We start from the raw sequence: 16073 nt of genomic DNA, 5'->3' as shown, positions 1-16073 counted from the left end.
GTTGGATTTTGAAGTATACGGTTTGTGAAAAATCAGCCATGGAAAGGAGTGCACACATGAAACAAGTGGAGCCTCAACTACAGCAGAAGAGTGCTGCATTTTCAGTTGGCCAGAAGCAATAAACAGGGGAAAAGGAGTTTGAGAATGAGATCAACCAATGAGACAAGAGAACAAGCAGTGAGATACATGATATGAGTAAGGAATTTGGGCTTATGATATGCGAGAAGCTGCAAGAGTTCGCGATGATACTTATTAAGAAGTATCATTACAATTTTCTGGTAGAATACTTCGATGATTATCACGGAAGTTCTAACAAGGAGGAATTTCTCAAAATGGACCAGCCTAAGGAGAAGTCAAGCTTGTGGAAGGCCAAGTCACTGCATGTTTTAGATTCTGGGTAGAAGCAGAAATATTCGGATTTAGGCAGCAATGACAAGAAGGATGACTGTAAAGTTGGGAGTAGTTTTGGCGGTGAACAACATTACATAGAGGGAAGCTGTAACAATCCGGTGATTGGGACAACAGGTACTGATTCCTTTGGAAAAGAAATTCTTGGTGAAGATGGACTCGATGATAATCACGGAAGCCCAAAACAAGAAATGATTGATGTAGTCAAGGAGGAGGCAACAAGGGATTTTTGGAATTGGAGATAAACATCTCTGAATCTTCAGAATCTGAAATTGGTCCAATTGTTTTAAATAAGACACAGGCTCAATCAACGTCGACAAACCGCAATGTTGAAGGGAATTCTGTTGCATTGGTTGAGAAGTTAAAAATAGAACTACTACCTCAAGATGCAACTATCGAAAGGCTAAGAAAGGAAACAGGAGCAGCATTTGAGGAACTGATAGAGGAAGCTAAAGCCAATCCGTTACCTTTGGTGGTTCGAGCAGGGACGGAAGGATCGGATGGTGTTCCGAATCAGAATTCTATCATAAATGGAATTGATGGTGGAGCTCCTAAGGATACTATGCCATTGCCTATGGTTTCGGATAATGCTGAGGATTCCTTAGCTAACGAGAGGGTGAAGACAACACTAGCAGGAGGAAGTTTTGTAGATCTTAAATGGTGTCACCATGTTGCTGTCATTTCCAAAGATGTAAACCAGAATTCAAAAGGTGCAAACCAGTTTTTTATGTTGGAGGGAATAGACGCAAACAAGACAGGTGTTTCAGATGATTTTTCTTCCAGCCAAGGGAAATCTCCTATGAGTTATGACCCTATTAGGCATTTCCCTCATCAACAGCAGATTTAAAGTTGTGAGGAATCTTGGCAAATGGCTGTAACAAGAGGAAAGCTAAGGAAGATAGATGTAGCAGTCAAAAGCTTGACCATGGAGAACAAAGCTGTTGCGGCTTTGTGCATTATTGCTCCAGATGGCCAATTGGGATTTTTTTCTATTGCAACGACGGATGGGGTGATGACGGAAATTAGTGTTGCAGCAACTCCTAGACTCGACATTTCTATATTGCCGCATTTTAAGGCGTTTGCGGATATTGTTGCAAAAAGTGATGAAGAATTAAAGTACATGAGAACCACTGCAAATCTGTTATGCATACAGAATTTTTTCAAAACTTCTCCATCCAAGCTGTGGAAGAGAAGGAAAAAGGATATGAGAAGCTGTGGAGGTTTGGCATTTCTTGAGGACAAGAAATGTTTCAAGCGGGGGGAATTGTCATGTCCTTAATAGTAGTATAAGGGCAATATTGTAATAAGGATATATTACTTGTTAGGCTTATAGTTGTATTGCACATAGGCGGATGATGGTTGGAGGCTATAAATAAGCCATTGCTATAAGAGAGTGGGCATGCTTGAATTGATAATTGAAAACTCTCATTCTCTCTCTAAAAATTCTCTCAAATTTTCCTCTCATTTCTCTCTTATGCCCTCCCTCAATTTTCTCTAATTTCTCCCCCATTCTTCTTCAATCTTCCCTCTATACCTTATGTTCTTGACCTTAATTCAATCGGATCCTTCCGATTGCCAATTTCAGCCTGTTATGAACCCTAGGTTCATGACAATTGCAAAAGCCCCCCTGGGATCAGTCACATTAAAATTACCTTTTCGGGTGGTCTGTTCGACATCCAAAAACTGCTCAACAACAATCAGACAAATGGGGAAATTGTTGAGAGTTTGGAACAGAAACTGAGAATTAAATAAGTAGTGTGTACAACTGAGACTCTTAGTGTCACTGATGAACTAATTGGCCTAAGTGATGGCAAATGAGGCCTTAGAGCAATCAATCAGCCTTGGTAACCTAGTTGAAATTTTAATGGGAAATTTACACTATGAAATAATTAATGAAAGGATAGCTGTGTGATGGGGACCAATTTTGGGTGGGTCTGCCTTTAGTGGTACAACTTCTTAACTGGGCATAAATTTGGACACAGCTAGATAGTTAAAATTAGTAAGTACATAAATTTAGCTGTGAATACACGAATAGTTGAGTTCCCCTGCAATTACTCATAGAAGGGTAGCAGGATCAGGTCCTGGAAGCGTGGGGTGTGGTAGACCCCAAGACACTGTGATCTTTGTTAAAAGCTTTAGTTTTTGAATTGTTAAATATTGAATATTCAGGGCAAAGCTTGTCCTTAAAGATCAAAGTCATAATCATGTTCAGATGACTTTCAAGCCAAGTCTGTTTAACTTAAAATCTGATCATTTTGACTACTTTTTCATGTAGAAGTCATAATTTGTTTAGTAGCAAGCAGCAATAAATGATCCTGTAAATACTACATAGACTTCAGTACACCATGTGTTTTCCTGTAAGTTTGTCCTTAAAGATCAAAGTCATAATCATGTTCAGATGACTTCCAAGCCAAGTCTGTTTAACTTAAAATCTGATCATTTTGACTACTTTTTCATGTAGAAGTCATAATTTGTTTAGTAGCAAGCAGCAATAAATGATCCTGTAAATACTACATAGACGTCAGTACGCCATGTGTTTTCCTGTAAGTTTGTGGTTAAGATCCTTGTCTACCATGTGCTATTTAACCTTCAACTTCCTGCTTTTAATTTAACAGCAAAACCTTGAATTTCCAGAAACTATATTTTCAAATAAGTATCATTAAGAAAATGGCTAAAGGGACAGTTGCAGCAAGTACTTTTGCAACTCCAGCAACTAAAATACTTGGAAATGAAACCAACCGAAGCCATTATGGCTTGATAATATTTTGCCTCATAAACCTTCACCTACAAGCTTTTATTCTCTATCGCCATAAGTCAAATCATAGGTTGCACCTTTAAACCCTCCAACTTCAGCTGTTTGACCGCAAGGCACACCACAGCAGTGTTGTAAGTTATGCTTTGCCTAGGTTTGCTACTAGAATCTATTAAAGGCTGTCGAAAACCTTGTATATCTGCCTTAATCCTTGGCAAAAACTTAAGTAATTTGAAGAATAGTTTTAGTTTTATACAAATTTGGCCAAAAGTAACTTATTTTGTCACTTAAATTTGCCGTTGGACACAATACTAGTCCAATGGACATTACTCATCTTTTATCTAGTGCATGATTGCTTAAAAGAAACACACACACACACACACATGTATTGGGTAAATTCCACCTTGACCTCCTGTGGGTTTGGAGCATTTTTGCAAACATCCCCTGTGGTTTACTTTTAGTATTGCGGGTCCCTATGGTTTTGTTTTGTTTTTTTTTTTGTTTTCTGAAAAATCCTTTCCATTAGGTCAAACTTGTGTTTGTCTTGCAAAATATGTTTAAAAAGTAAACCATAGGGACCCTAAATACTAAAACTAAATCACAGCGGGGTGTCTGTAAAAATGGCCCAGTCAAGGTGGAATTTATCTGCGCACACACACACACATGTATGTATGTATGTATGCATATGCAAAAAACTTGTGGTTTTTTCATACTGGCTTTCCAAAAATGATTTTTTGTTTTGTTAGATTGCCAAGATGTATATGTTCTATGTTATGGACAAGCTCATGAGAACACTGCACTTGGTGTTTTTATGGAATTTTAGGATACCGTTTGAATAATTTTGGATACACTATTATAAATAAGTGGGAAAAAGATATTCAGAACAGCTTGAAGCAATCTTCAAAAGGGAGAAGAAAGTAACATAGACTTCAGAAATACTGTGTGAATAATTTTGGATGCTCTAATATAATTTAAGTGGGAAGAAGATATTCCAAACAACTTGAAGCAAGCTTCAAAAGGGAAGGGAAAATAATGTAGATCAGGTATGTCAAAAGTTATCACCATCAAACTATAAGCTTGATAGTTTAATCATGCAGCTTCTGAATCTTGGCAATCTCTTTTTTCTTCTTTATTGTTGTCACTTTCTTCTATTGTTGTTGTTGAGAGTAAAAATAATAATATAGAAGATAAAATATCCTTATCTAATAGTTTAAGCTTTAAATAAGTTGATGCTCAATAATCTGCCGTTGTGTTGGAGTAAGTAAATTTCCCATGATCAAACATTACCCATAACCTAATATTCGCAAAGTTGCACTTATTCAACTCAATTATGTAGTCAAGTGAGGAAGCACATTGAAAGTAAAATTGGAAAATTAAAAAATAAAATTATCCCTTTTGGTTATAGCTTAAGCTTTTAGATGAATTGGTGGTTAATTGTTATAGTGATTATTGTGGTTGGGACATGATGTTAACTGATACATACAGATGTTTGCAATAAGGTTGAAAACTCTTTGACTATTTGCCTTCATGCCATGTTGTCAGATCTCGAGATCTGACCAGGGAGCTCTTCCAGAATTTAGGAAGAGAATAAGCGGGAAGAAGGAAATAAGGAGAGAGATAGAGAGAGAGAATAGAGATTGAATTAGGAGAGAAAGGACTTGTGGATTAATCTTCACATATCCTCATCCTCGTGAGCAAATTCTTATTTATAGGTGTTTGTTACAACTACAGACTTTCTCTAACTACTTCTATAGAACCTCCAAGTGGCCATGTGCCAAGTGGGCTTATTACAGTTACACCAATCTCACCTTATATCCTGCTATATTTCTCTAATTACAGACTTGTCCTTGGGCTGTGACACTCCCCACCCCTTGAATTATTTCTTGTCCCCAAGAAATTGGAGGAAGCTGGCCACCCTGAGATATCGCTGAAGAAGTTCTGGTAGGTATTCCCAGGTGGTGTTATCTGGATGTAGGCGTGTCCATTGGACCAGAACTTGGGTGATGGGCAGGGAATCTTTGTAAATGACTCACCGATCTATCACTGCCTTAGGCTCGACTTCCATTACCATATCATCTTGTAACTCGGGTATATCCCAGCTAGTATATGTAGTATTCCTCATTGCCTTCTTGAGAAGAGACACATGAAAGACTGGATGTAGACCCACACCTTCAGGTAGCTACAACTTGTATGCCACGGTTCCAATCTTGGCCAATATCTTGAAAGGACCATAGTATTTGGGGTTAATTTTAGTGATAGGTCCCTTGTGGAATAAGTGTTGTTGGAATCGTTTTACCTTCAAATATACTTTGTCACCTAATTCAAAGGTCCTATCCGTGCGATGCCTGTCTGCCTTCTGTTTCATCCTCTGTTGGGCCATGCTGAGCTCCTTCTTTATTACTTGTAGAGCGTCCTGTCTTGGTTGGAGGTAGTGGTCAGCTGAAGTTTCTGCTGGAGTGTAGTGCATCACTGCTGGAATTATAGGAGGAGGGTAGCCAAATAAAGCTTCAAATGTGGTTCTTTTGTGGGCTATAAGGAAGTTAGTGTTGCACCACCATTGAGACAACGATAACCAATGGCTCTAAGTTCTAGGTTTTGTAAAACAAAGGCACCGGAGGTATGTCTCCAAGCACTGATTGACATGTTCAGTCTGTCCATCGGTCTCTGGATGGTAGGCAAATGACATTTGCAGCCCTATCCTCAACCCTTGACACAAGGTTTTCTAAAATTGGCTTGTAAATATTTTATCACGATCTGAAACCATAGCCTTCGGTACTCCGTGTACTTTAAAGACTCCGTCCATAAGTTTCCTGGCCATTTCAGTGGCTGTAAAAGGGTGGGCAAGGAGGAGGAAGTGACTAAACTTAGTCAGTCTATCTACCACTACCAAGATGGTGTCAAATCCCTCAGATTTAGGCAGGGCCTCAATGAAGTCCATAGAGATCTATTTCCAAGCTTGGGAGGTAATTTCCAGGGGTTGTAATCGGTCGGGGTAGGGTACTTGCTCATGTTTGCATCGTTGGCAGGTTGTGTGCCTTTTGTTGAGACAAGAACTTCAAACTTTTATGGTTTGTTCGTATGATGAACCTCCTGCCCTCTAGGTAATACCTCCACTTGTCCACAACCACCAACATAACCAATAATTCTTTATCGTATATGCTGAGGCCTAAGTGTCTAGGTGCAAGGGTTTGGCTCAAATAAGATACTGGTCTGCCCGCTTGACTTAGCACAACCCCTATTCCCACATCACAAGTGTCTATCTCTAACACAAATTTTTTCGAGAAGTTTGGAAGGGCCAGCACCAGAGCTTGAGTCATTGCCACCTTTAATTCTGCTAAAGCCTTATCCACCTTGCTACCCCAATGGAAGTTATTCTTTTTTAGTAAAGTTGTCAAGGGCTTACTCAAGACACCATAGCCCTGATGAACCGCTGGTAATAGCCAGTGAGCCCTAGGAAACCTCTCAACTCCTTTAATGTTTTAGGTTTAGACTAATGCTCCATAACTGTCACCTTCTGGGGGTTTGTATTTACTCCCTGACCAGTTATTATATGGCCTAGGTATTCCACTCTTGGCTTGGCAATGACAAAGGTGCACCTAGACTTCTTCACAAATAGTTGATGGCTTTTGAGGATTTTGAATACCTTTCTGAGCTGGGTTACATGTTGGTTTAGGCTGGGGCTATGCCATAAAAAAAGACCAGCACAAATTTTCTAAGATAGGGAGCAAAAATGTGGTTCATGAGAGCTTGAAAAGTGGCAAGGGCGTTAGTAAAGTCGAAAGGCGTTACCAAGAACTTGTAGTGTCCTTGGTGTGTTCGAAAGGTTGTTTTATGGAGTCATTAGAGTTCATTCTGATCTGGTGGTATTCGGAGGTAAGGTCTAGCTTTGAGAAGATGGATGCTCCTGTTAGTTCGTCTAGGAGGTCCTCAATGATGGGAATTGGAAATTTGTTTTTGATGGTTAGTGTGTTTAATTGTCGGTAATCGATGCAAAACCTCCATAATTCGTCATTTTTCTTGACTAGGAGGACTGGAGAGGCAAAGGACTTTGGCTGGATTGAATGAGGGATTTGTCCATCATGTCTTTAATAAGTTTCTCAATCTCTGCCTTTTGGACAGGTGAGTATCGATAGGCTCTTAGGTTAACTAGTTCAACATTTGGTGTGAGGTGAATGGAGTGATCAAGGAATCGGTGTGGGGGTAGGCTAGTAGGGGTGGCTAACAAATCCTCAAACTCTATTAACAATAAGTGAATAGGGTTTAGAGAGTGTACTTGAGTGTGGTTGAGCTCAGAAGAATGGACTGTAGGTTGGCCACCTTTCCTTAGCTTATTAGAGGCATTGCCCTCCCCTCGGTAGCTGCCCCTCTCAAGGGCATATAAGGAATGCAATTGTCCTATCGACGTTCCCCCTTGATCCAGTAGCTTCTTCAATCTGTTGCCTAACATTGCCTTGCACTCCCCTATCTCTTGACACCCCTTCAAAGTAATTTTCTGGCCTCCCTTATCAAAAGTGTCCTCTAAGGTGTTGAAGTCAAACATGAGAGGGCTTACCGTTCTCATCCAGTCCACGCCTAACACAATGTGACATCTCCCAAGCCTGAGGATCCTTAGGTCCACTGCAAACTCATGACCCCCCCCCCCCCCCCCCCCCCCCCCCCCCCCCCCCACCCCCCCATCTTCCACTCGAATTCTCTACACTTGTAGTGGCTTACCATCCTGTTTCAATTAGCAATCATTACCGAGAAAGGGGTCATCTCCTGCATTTCACACTGGAGGGCAGAGGTTGTTTCCTCATTAAGGAAACTGTGGGTGCTCCCACTATCAATGAGAACCACCAGACTCCTCTTCCTTGCTATTCCCCTTACTTTCAATACTCTACCTGATGCATGACCTTGCAATGCATGCATTGATATTTCCCCACCTTCGTCTTCTTCCGTTTCCTCCTCAGGCTCCTCCCCTTCTTCATTTTCCTTCTCTTCCTCTTGGTGGCCTTTCATAGTAAGCAACATTCATTTGCATTGGTGTCCAGGGCCAAACTTCTCCCCACAATGGAAGCAGAGTCTCAGCTGTCGCTTTTGATTGAGAGTGAGGTCCTTAGTCTAGTTTGGCGCGAACTGAGACCTTTTTGCAACCCCATTCCTCTGCCATGGTGGATTGCTACCCTTGTTCGCAATTCCCAACAAATTCTCCTCCCAGCTCCTTTTAGGAGACAACCTATGCCTCTTGGCGAAGGCGTCCAGGGCCATCTCATGCAGGTAAGCTTGTTCAGCGACTTGTCCCACCAACGTAGGATAGAACATCTTGACCGTGGGGCGGATCTGTTCATCCAACCCACTGAAGAAGCTAGATACGAAATAATCCTCATCCAGGGAGGGGTGAGCTAAGGAGGACAATGATCTCAGTTCTTCAAATTTCACTAAGTACTCTTCCACCAATCCCTTTTACTTTAGCTTATTGAATTCTTCTATGACATTGGTCCTCATCTTTTCCCCAAACCAGTTGCATATGTCATTCACTAACTGTGGCTAACTCAACTCTTCTCTTCCCCTGCTCCAATTCTGGAACCAGGCATCGACTACATCATCCAAGTAAGCCTCGACCATATTCACCTTGTCCCTCTCTGCCACTCTGTACTGGTAGAAGACCCTTTCGCAACGTCTCACCCACCATTGAGGTCGGTTGCGTTGGAATAGGGGAATGTCCATCCGCTGCCCCTGAGGATTGAAGTGGTTTAATCCTCCTCCTCGGTTCGTGATACCGTCCTCTGTTTCCCCCCTGTCCCCTGCCTCGCCCTTGGTGTAGTAAGAATTGGTGCCGATGAGGCCCTCGGGGGAAAATCAGTCGGCAGACTAGCCTGGGGCTGCCTGGCAAAGATGCTCAGAGCAACACTCACTTGCTGGCTTAACTGTTGGCTTAACCTCGCGAATTCCTCCCTGATTCCACTAACGACTCAATCTAAGTTGGCTGCATACCCCGCAAATTCCGCCCACAACCCGATCCAAATTGGCTGTGTATTCGAATCGACTCCTGCTAATCTCCTCCTGGGTGTTCTGGATGCCTAATTCCAGAATTTCCAGGCGATCCTCTACTTGTGCTTGGTTCTGGTGTAGCTCAGCTTCCATGGCATCTAGCTGCGATTCCGCTTGCTTTGCTCGCGTTCCTTCAGCCGTTCCACTTTCGACAGGTCGTCGGCTCTGATATCAAATGTCAGATCTTGGGATCTGATCGGGGAGCTGTTCCAGAATTTAGGAAGATAATAGGCGGGAAGAAGGAAATAAGGAGAGGGAGAGAGAGAGAATAGAGATTGAATTAGGAGGGAAAGGACTTGTGGATTAATCTTCACATATCCCCATCCTCGTGAGCAGCTTCTTATTTATAGGGGTTGGTTACAACTAGAGACTTCCTCTAACTACTTCTCTAGAACCTCCAAGTGGCCATGTGCCAAGTGGGCTTATCACAATTACACCAATCTCCCCTTATACCCTGCTATATTCCTCTAATTACAGACTTGCCCTTGGGCTGTGACGCATGTCAACTAAAAGACATTCTTCACAAATATTTAAAATATGCTTAATAGACTCCTCACATCTGTTGTGAATGCATGGGAAATAATTAAATGAGTTGCACCTAAGATGCTTTTCCTGCTTTGTGAAGGTGCAGGTGGTCAAGTCTTAGTGGAAAATTCTGTTCACTAAAAACCAGGATGTTTCCCACTGTTTGATTATTTACACTAGCTTGCTACCATTTATTCTTGTTTGCTTTCCGGGTCTTTGTGGCAGGCATCTACATGCTTTGTGTAAAATTTTAAGACTGTCATGTAACATAAACAACTTATGTATATAATTTCAAAAAATAGTTGTTAATTTTTTTTTTCTTTTTCGATTTTACATAGGTCCAGAGTCTCTCTTACGCCAATCTTCAAACCTTCCTGCAAATATTGGAGCTGATGGATATTGTCAACGTGATGATGGAGACGTGATTGAAGCACATGAGTGGAAGTGTGTTCGCACAGCGAATGGTATCTTTTCTATTTTTCCCCTTTTCCTCCTTTCTTCTCACATATTAGATGATTGGTGAGCTAGAATTCATGTACTCAATGCCACCTAATGGGATTTAGTCTTGATGTGTTATTTCTAAAGCTCACCTACATAGTTCTTTCCTCTGTTATATTTTTATTTGTCCTCTAGTAATTTAGTTTTTTCTTTTTCCCTCATTTAGCATCACCATAGCCTTTAACGTCAAATCCATGCCCTTGTATGGCTTATTCAACATCCACGTGATCTTGCTCCTATGAGTTAAGGATGTTCTACTTTTAATTGGTTCTGTCTTAAGGTATGAGTGCAGGACCAAATGGGTCCACTCTGAGATGGCGTGGTTGATTGGTCTTGTCAAATCCTCAAACTTTGCTAGACCTGCTTTTGAATTGGGCTATATAAGTCAACCCAAATAACTATATATTAAATGATACATTTCAAATACATAAATAGTAACCATCTAAACATTATAAATATTAAATGGTATCTTTGAGAACAAAGTTATAGTATTTATTTAAAGGAACTCCTAAGTGAACAAATTAGAAGTTTTTGATGTTGAATATAGTTGAAGGTCTAAGGAGGGATGATCAATTTGTATAATTTCACATTGTCTTAAATTCTTCCTTGGATTTGGAGTTATGTCTTTAGTCTACCATAATATTCATTTCATCTTACATGAAGGAATTTAACACCCCCCCTTCCCAGGCCACCCCCGCCCCCCACCCCCAACCCAAATAAAGAAAAAAAAAAGTTTACATGGTATGTTCGGTTCTAGAAAATTTAAGAAGAAGAAAAGAACATTTTTGAATTGTGTTTCAAACGTCCTTGGAAATGTTGTCTGAGGATTTTTTTTCCTTACGCCCTTTCTAAGTTTTGGATTTTTACAGGATTAGAACACTAAAATATTCATCTCTTTTTTTTTTTTTTTTAAATTGCTTTCTTTTACTTTTTTCCATTTCCGCTGTGACCCTAGGTAAGAGATTTGGGATAAGAGTTGTGATGGAAGTGTTGATTTATGCATGGTTTGGTGTAATAGCTTTTGATCTAACAAATGCATCTTTCCTTCCACTTTTCACCCCAAAAGTTGATTAGTTTAATTCACAGATCAAAATTGTTATGTAAGGACAAAAGAGGCTAAGTCAAAGTTTAGCTACTCAAATATTGTTGTGCAACTTGAGCAAATTTCTGGTAGATGCAAGATTCATCCATAGGTTGCAGGTATCTTGAGTTAAAGAAGTTCTCTACCCAACATTTAGAGTGCTTTTCACCCTCTGCATGTGGACCTGGGTATTTTTTGTATCCAAAAGTACTCAGGTTCATGGTGGTCTTCAAGCCTTGTTAGCTGAAAGGAAAAGGAAAAACAAGGCCTTGGTTCTTTTTTATGCTGGGAAAAGGCCTTGTCCAGATTGATCTTTTTTTCAAATTTATTTTCAGACATTTGTAATGCACAAGTTTTGGATTTTGTCTTAATTTTCTATACCTCTCATGGTTTCCATTAACTTGCCATTTTATCTGTATTCAGGTATTAGAATATTTGAGGATGTGGCAGGATCAAAGGTAATGACAATTCCTCAAATTTTGACTTCAATTTTTCTCCTTGTGACCAACAAGCTATTTTAATCAAGATCTTTTTAAGTGTGTGGGGCTCTGTATGTGTGTTTCTTTTGCTTTTTTTTTTTTTTTTGTGTGGGGGGGGGGGGGGGGGGGGGGGGGTGTTGTTTAGATGTACAAGAAAAAATGCAAAACAAACCAGAAGTGCTTTCTTATTTTACTGTCATCATTCTTTTGTGCTGTAAAAGTGTATAGAATGCGAAAAAGGCTGAACAACCTATTAGGATTCCTCTTTGCATGTATTAATACTAATGCTGAACATCACAGTTACAGTTACATTCCTATAGTAAATACAAATACATGCATGAACTGTTTGAGTGATTTTTTTCCATTGCATTTTATAAAATGTTTTCCACAAGGATTAATGAAGTTCAATGTACTTAGTTCTGCTATGAAAAATTGGATTGAAAGCAACATGTACTGATGAACAACTTACTGGTTATCATCTATTAACTCTCCATAGGCTGAATAAGGATGCCAATTGGACATGGAAAGGTATCACCCAGCTTGGCCTTGCCATAATTGGACGAGTATGGGTGTTGTGTTTGGAGGTATAGAATTAAAACCCAATCAGTTTTTGGTCAAGGTTGGGAGTAGATGGCATCTAAAGCCAACTCAATTATGTTAGTATAATAAAAAAGGAAACCTTTGAACATTTAAATCTACCTGCAAAAGTACAACCTTTTGCAAAGCCAACAGATCTAAGATTTCTGAAAGAGCTTTCTTGGGTAAGACACCACAGGTACTTCCCATTCTCTTTCTCAATTTTAAGGCCGAGGATCAAATACTTTTTCCAGTTAAACATATGCAGAATGAAAACATTAGATGACCTACTTAGGGTTGTTTGTACTTGTATTTATGCTATCACTTTATACAGTTGTGGTACACAAGTGATGCTTTCATACTAGATAAAAAAATACACACCTTACAGATGAAAAGATTAGAATACATTGAAGACTACATTCTTTAAGATTTCTTATTCATGCAACACCACTCACAAGCCTTAATCTCATGTAAATAGGTGGGTCAGCTGTAGTTAATTCTTACTCATATTTTCTTTCTTTTTTTATTTTTGCTGATGCAAATTATGTTCGGATTAGGAAATTCGATTATGATTGAAGTAGTATGGATTCTTTGCTTAGCAAGAGAAATTCTTGTTCTTTTACCTTTTGCTTTGGCATGGGTGTAGGGGGAACCTGTTTTCTTGAATGGTCTGATACATTTGTCTAGGTGGTGCATTTTCTGTCTACTATGGGTGCCTGTTAAGATGCAAAATGCATTGTTACTGCCAATCTTTGTCACTTATTTATTGCCACCTGTTTGTTCATATCTCCGAATCCGGTGCTAGATTAAATTTGATTTTCAAAATCAAAGGTTTTTTAGAATTCTTGATAAATTATTGCATTTTGCTTATAAAGTGATTTATCTTTTATAGACTGCAAAAAGTGTCCTTGTGAAGGCCGTTGGTGTTGTCGATGCCAGTGCAGATACTGTTTTTGAGGTGCTCATGGATGTTAATCGACATAAAAGATATGAGTAAGATGTATAAGTTTATGCTCTTGGTGGATAACTCTATGTTTCTCCAATCTGTTTGACAATTTTCTTTGCAGGTGGGATACTTTGACAGGTGATTTGGAGTTGGTTGATAGGGTAGATGGACACTATGATGTTGTCTACGGAACATATGATCCTAGACATTTAACAAGGTGAAGTTGTTAAGCCTCCATCTATTTGGTGGTACATGACTGGTTTCCAGTTACATTTTTTTATTTTTTTACCTAAGTAAAAAAACATTACTTAAAGGCTATCAAAAAGATAATTTAATCAATAAAAGGGGAAAAGGAGGAAATACAAAAGGTTATCCTTTTTCAACTACTTAAAGATACAGCAAATAAGAAGTTTTCCCTTCAAAATATTTAATAGGACTTTCTATACCTTCCAAAGCACTTTTTGTTTTTTTCTTAAGAAACACACCATATTATACAAAGAGGAATGATATTCTAAATATCTCTTGAGCCTCTACTTCAGAAGTTCCTTGGCCAAGCACAAAAAAAGATCTGTAATTGTGGTGGGCATTAGCCACATGATCCCCAAAAAATGCAAACATCAGGTTCCGCAACTAGCTGTCCTGGTTTTACATACCTTCTCCTTTTGAATTTATCAATAGTAAGAATAAAATCATGTGAAGCCACTCTTTCTTTTTGGGTAGCCTTCTAAGGGAAGTAGTCTCAATTTGTAATCCTTTCCTTCCAGATGCTAGAATGCAAAAAATAGGTTTTCTGGTATCTCCGTTTGTTGGAATGGATAGATGAAATGCCCAATATTAAAGGGATAAGATTGTTGGAGATAAGATAAGTCTCCAAGATTAAAGGGATGAGGCAGCTTAGAAGAGAAGATAAGTTACCAAGATTAAAGGGATGAGGCAGGTTGAAAGAAGAAGATAATTCCAGAAATTTTAAATTTCGGTTGATCTGCTTTATCTTCTAAAATCTAAATTGAAATCTGTTCCTGTTTTCTAGGAGATAGCTTAGATGGTTTCTTGTATATATATACCATACTTGAATTCAATAAAATTTAAGCTTTCCAAGATTTCAGCTTATTTCACCTTTCAATGATCTGATTCCCGGAATTTACTTATAAATGAATTTCCTGAGTATATTTTGTCTTCCTTGCCAATTTGCGATCTATCTACCTGTTTTTCCACCCAGTTTATCTGGTCTTTGACTCGAAATTTAAAAAAAGAAAAAGAAAAAAAGGAAGGGACCATAATAATAAATGATTTGGTATTGACACCTGTTTTCAAGCTTGCCAACCTCTGTGATGTTAACAGCTATTTCTTTTCGTCGGTGACAGTGGTTTTAAAGATTCAGCTCTACTATTTGCTTCACTGACTTGTAAAATATATGTGCTATTAATCTTATTCTTCTGTGCATGTTTCTCATGCATGGAAAACCTGTATCTTCCCTTTGTGGACTCAAATCTTTTGCCTCAAAGACTACTCTCTTCCAGCCAATAATTGTATGATGAATCTTCATCTGTTCAAATTTGATCAACTGTAATTGTTATCAAATTCAGTCTTGATTTTAGTTGTGGCGTTAACATTACTACTCATTGATGGTTGCACCTTGACTGGATACCTATGCCATGCGACAGATTAATTTTGTTAAGAATTATTTCCTAACCATTTGATAGCAATTAGAAAGAACAAAAGTAAAATAATAAATGTAATAATGCATAACACTATTGTGTTGGCATCATCATCACAAGCCTTTATTCTACTCTACTCATCTCTATTCCATGTCATGCCTATGAGTTTGCTACCAAGTTTTCTTTGGTCTTTCTCTACCTCTTTTGCTACAAACTGCTTTCATTCCTTTCACTCTCCTTACTTAAATGTCTATTGGTTTTTCTTCTAATATGTCCAATCCATTAAAAATGCATAATATATCAAGACTTGATCCCACTAGGTGGGTTCGGCTATATGAATTCTAGCTCACCAATCATTTTTATTTATGGTTATATTTTCTATAAGGTCCTTATGATTCATATCATGCCTAAGAGTTTTCCACCAAGTTTTTTCTTGGGCTTCCTTTGCCTCTTTTGTTAAAGATTTCTCTATTCCATCCACTCTTCCCATAGGAGCGTCTATTTGTTTTCTTACATGATCAAATCATCTTAATTATATGTCACACGTATTATCTTCAATAGGAGCCACTCCGATTTTGTCTTGAATAACCTCGTTTCTAGTTCTATCTTTTATTTTACGGCCATATATCCATTGTAACATCCTCACCTCCATTATGCTTGTTTTTTTCATGTTTTGGTGCTTTACTACCCAACAATCCACGCCATACAATAGAGCTTGTCTTGTAACAGTTTTATAAAATTTTCCTGTTAACTTTAATGGAATCTTATGATCATATAAAATGTTGGATGCACTTTTAAATTTTAGCCATCTTGCCTTGTGGTAGAATTCTAAGAATTGTAAGAATACTTGATTCAATAAGCAAGAGTTCCAAACCAATTACAGCTGAAGAAGAAAGAAAACAGGGCAATTCGAGAGTCCTTTAATCTCTCATTCTTTATGGAAAAATTCTTCACACGTCCGCCACCTCTCTTTTATTCCTCATTCTCTAACGGAATTAGAATCCGCACATGCAGGTTGTTACACAACCTTGCAATTCCTGTTCTACCCCTCATCTAACAGCTAATTTCCCTAATTCCAAAACTATCCCTGATTCCTTGGACGCCTTTGGTATGTCCAGTG

At 38.9% G+C, this 16073-nt stretch overlaps 1 protein-coding gene across 4 annotated transcripts in view; it reads left to right on the top strand.

Moving 5' to 3' along the window:
• LOC127806429 (protein ENHANCED DISEASE RESISTANCE 2) overlaps positions 1-16073 on the top strand; it is an 87005-nt gene that overhangs the window by 32673 nt on the left and 38259 nt on the right. For all 4 annotated transcript variants that reach the window (XM_052343720.1, XM_052343719.1, XM_052343718.1 and 1 more), the window contains exons 7-10: positions 10054-10179; positions 11718-11752; positions 13242-13342; positions 13417-13512. In XM_052343720.1, coding sequence (XP_052199680.1) covers positions 10054-10179; positions 11718-11752; positions 13242-13342; positions 13417-13512 — 358 coding nt within the window. The remainder of the gene's footprint in view (positions 1-10053; positions 10180-11717; positions 11753-13241; positions 13343-13416; positions 13513-16073) is intronic.

Source organism: Diospyros lotus, chromosome 7 (genome assembly GCF_014633365.1).
Source record: "Diospyros lotus cultivar Yz01 chromosome 7, ASM1463336v1, whole genome shotgun sequence".
In the NCBI taxonomy this organism is placed as follows: domain Eukaryota; kingdom Viridiplantae; phylum Streptophyta; class Magnoliopsida; order Ericales; family Ebenaceae; genus Diospyros; species Diospyros lotus.
This window is presented reverse-complemented; position numbering and strand designations above follow the sequence as displayed.